The sequence below is a fragment of the Salmo salar genome, chromosome ssa08 (genome assembly GCF_905237065.1).
Source record: "Salmo salar chromosome ssa08, Ssal_v3.1, whole genome shotgun sequence".
In the NCBI taxonomy this organism is placed as follows: Eukaryota; Metazoa; Chordata; class Actinopteri; order Salmoniformes; family Salmonidae; genus Salmo; species Salmo salar.
Genome location: NC_059449.1, coordinates 6,481,887 through 6,485,762, shown reverse-complemented (window position 1 = coordinate 6,485,762; position 3,876 = coordinate 6,481,887). Strand labels below are relative to the sequence as shown.

Below are 3,876 nucleotides of genomic sequence, written 5' to 3'. Positions count from 1 at the left end.
TTTGGACAGAAAGTTTCTGATTTTTGCAATGTTACGTAGATGGAAAAAAGCCGTCCTTGAAACAGTCTTGATATGTTTGTCAAAAGAGAGATCAGGGTCCAGAGTAACGCCGAGGTCCTTCACAGTTTTATTTGAGACGACTGTACAACCATCAAGATTAATTGTCAGATTCAACAGAAGATCTCTTCGTTTCTTGGGACCTAGAACAAGCCTCTCTGTTTTTCCTGTGTTTAAAAGTAGAAGGTTTGCAGCCATCCACTTCCTTATGTCTGAAACACAGGCTTCCAGGGAGGGCAATTTTGGGGCTTCACCATGTTTCATCGAAATGTACAGCTGTGTGTCATCTGCATAGCAGTGAAAGTTAACATTATATGTTTCAAATGACACATATATAGTGAAAACAATAGTGGTCCTAAAACGGAACCTTGAGGAACACCGGAATTTACAGTTGATTTGTCAGAGGACAAACCATTCACAGAGACAAATTGATATCTTTCCGACAGATAAGATCTAAACCAGGCCAGAACTTGTCCGTGTAGACCAATTTGGGTTCTACAAGAGACACCTGGATAACATAGCAATACACAAAATGTCAGATACATTAAAACATGAAACACAAAGCACTGCATTTTAAAAACATACCTTTATACATTGAATCTGGAAAGGTGTTTGTTGACATTGTTTGTTGAAAGTCACTGAGCTCTTCAGTACGGCCATTCTACTGCCAATGTTTGTCTATGGAAATTGCAAGCCTGTGTGCTCGATTTTATTCACCGGTCAGCAACAGGTGTGGCTGAAATAGCCGAATCCACTAATTTGTCCACATATTTTTATATATATAGTGTATTTAAACCTATAGCGGTAGGTAAGATGACCCTCGGCTATTTGATCATCAAAGTGCAACAGTATGATACAGGATGAGCAATCCCCTGCAGCAGATTAGGTAATCGTATAGCTGATTCACAGCAAAATCGCCTACACTCATATGACTGTTTTGTTGATTGTGTTAAGGCCTGTACAAAGCTGGGTAAAAAAAAGTTACAGTTCTCATGCCCCTTCTACTTGGAACAAGCCATAAAAGGGCATGAAATTGCAGGAGCTCGTCTCTTTGAATGAATTTAAAGCTAGGGTAAAAACTATGGTTTAAAGTGAAGTGGGGGGATTATCAATGTTTTCACCCCTAGGTGCACCACACCTCCCCAAAGCATCTTGCATGCTCAATGTGTAAATAAATGTATGTTTTTAAAATGTAGTGCTTTGTGTTTTATGTTGTAAATTTATCTGACATTTTGTGTATTGCAATGTTATCCAGGTGTCTCTTGTAGAATAGATATTTAATCTTACCTGGTAAAATATCTAATCTATAAATATATACAGTATTGAGACAAACTAGGTTTGTCAGATGATCTTTATTACAAGGTGCTGTAAAACAACAGAGCGAGAACACAAGTAATTTTATTCAGTGGCTTGGGGGTGATAGAAAAAATTTGAAAAAGGTTGTTGGAACGATTGTTATTTCTATGCTGCGAAATTCAACTAGTCTCTGGAGTCCGATGAGTCACTGTGATAGGCCCACCTCATGTCTTTGCCCTGCCCTCGATGTTGCGGAAGATCTTGTATGTATATGTCACAGGTATGCCTCACACGAGGCTAGCAGCTTGTACAATGGTCTTTAAACCTCCCAACAATGACATCATTCACTGCAGTCTAAAATATGAGCAGGCAAGGAGCTTTAAAAATGTTTTGCAACCCAATACTATGTTCATAGATGTAAACAAATGTATGTCCTCTGTCAAAATGATCTCCCTCCTCTTGTTGCAGAATTTTTGAGGCCCGGAGGGGAACGATACCAATGGATACTGAAAGTCAAGTAAACATAACTCCAATGGAGGATTGGGCGAATTCTTCTAGACTTGCTTGCGAATTCTCAAACTGCCGCAACAACTTTCCAGACCTGGAGGACAGCACAAAGCTGGTGGGAGTGCAAGTGATCCTCATCTTGGCTTACAGCACCATCATACTGTTCGGAGTCATTGGAAACTCCCTGGTGATATACGTGGTGTACAAGTTCAAAACTCTGCACACTGTCACCAATTTTTTCATTGTGAATCTGGCTGTGGCGGATCTGCTAGTGAATACTCTATGTTTGCCCTTTACTTTGATCAATACTCTCCATGGGGAGTGGAGGTTTGGCCAGGCATTGTGCTTCATGCTGCCCTTCTCCCAAGGCATGGCCGTGCACGTTTCCACCATCACGCTCAACATCATCGCCCTGGACCGCCACCGGAGCATTGTCTACCACCTGGAGACCAAGATGTCCAAGGAAATGTGCGCCGCTGTCATCATCATGACGTGGGCCATAAGCGCAGTCCTGGCCAGCCCGCTCGCCATCTTCCGGGAGTACGGGACGTTTGACCTTTCGCCCGAGCAGTCCATTCAGGTTTGCACGGAAAAGTGGCCAGGGAGCGGCATGGACGGGACCATCTATAGTATCTCCATGCTCCTGCTCCAGTACTGCCTGCCGCTGGCCATCAACTCCTTTGCCTACATCCGCATCTGGAGTAAGCTGAAGAACCATGTGAGTCCGGCAGGGAGGAACAACCGCCACCAGCGCAAGAGGAAGACCACTAAGATGCTGGTGATCGTGGTGGTGGTGTTTGCAGTGAGCTGGCTGCCTCTCCACGCCTTCCAGCTGGCCATTGACATTGACAACAGTGTCTTGGAAATGAAAGACTTCAAGCTGCTATTTACCATGTTCCACATCGTGGCCATGTGCTCAACCTTCGTCAACCCCATCCTCTATGGGTGGATGAACAACAACTACCGGACTGCGTTTCTGTCTGTGTGCAAGTGCAGCCAACCTGTCAATTCTGGGTCGAGGAACACCATGAGCAGAAAGACACTGAGGGAAAAAGACTTGAGCGATACAGATTTCAAAGCGACTAAAGTTTGAATTCATAATATCAACTCTGTCTGTTCTATGCAACCTACTGTAAGGGTGAATTATGGATAACATTACGCTTTTTTACATTTGTTTATTGTCGAAAGGTTCAGTGAAGAACCAAGTGTGTTCAAAATGTGTAAATGATCAATTTCATGCAAGTGCCAAATGCATTGCTGAATTGTGCCATTGATATTTAAGAGCTTTTGAAACTGCTGTTTAAAACTTGCTGTTTTGATATGCCTCTTACAACGAGCTATTTTGGCCACATGCAAGTGTTGACATTTAAATGCTGATCGTGGGACGAAAATGTTACATTGCCTTTGTGAATGCTACCATAGTAAATTATGTTGCTAATTAACGATCAGGTATTTTTCTTTCCAAATGGATTCTGAGGTCTTATTTTGATAGATGTGCTTTAAATCACAAGCTGAAGTGTAAAACATCATATTAGTTCAGAAGGCAGGTTGTCATTTATTGACACCTAATAGTTGTAAACTCAGCATGTAATGATGTAAACTGACTAATCAATTTAATCAAGCTTTGTGTCAGTGCTGACATTTCCAAATTCAAATCAAATTTTATTTGTCACATGCGCCGAATACAACAGGTATATAGACCTTACCTTGAAATGCTTACTTACAAGCCCTTAACCAACAATGCAGTTTAAGAATTAGAGTTAAGAAGATATTTACTAAATAAACTAAAGTAAAAAATAAAAAGTAACACAATAAAATTATATAACTATAACGTGGCTATATACAGGGGGTGCCGGTACCGAGTCAATGTGCGGGGGTACAGGTTAGACGAGGTAGTTTGTAAATGTAGGTTGGGGTAAAGTGACTATGCATAGATAATAAACAGCGAGTTGCTGCAGTGTAAAAACAAAGGGAGGGGGTCAATGTAAATAGTACGGGTGGCCATTTGATGAATTG

General features: G+C 41.6%; 1 protein-coding gene across 1 annotated transcript; it reads left to right on the top strand.

Annotated features, from left to right (window-relative positions):
- The first annotated feature begins 1,833 nt into the window (after positions 1-1,833).
- On the top strand, positions 1,834-3,237 carry LOC106609924 (neuropeptide Y receptor type 2-like). The gene has a single exon (XM_014208966.2). It carries the CDS (start codon positions 1,853-1,855, stop codon positions 2,951-2,953), a length of 1,101 nt encoding a protein of 366 aa, XP_014064441.1. The 5' UTR covers positions 1,834-1,852; the 3' UTR covers positions 2,954-3,237.
- Positions 3,238-3,876: the final 639 nt, after the last annotated feature.

Bases quoted from the DNA above. Each gene is read 5' to 3' on its own strand.
- LOC106609924 (XM_014208966.2), top strand. From the start codon at position 1,853: ATGGATACTGAAAGTCAAGTAAACATAACTCCAATGGAGGATTGGGCG.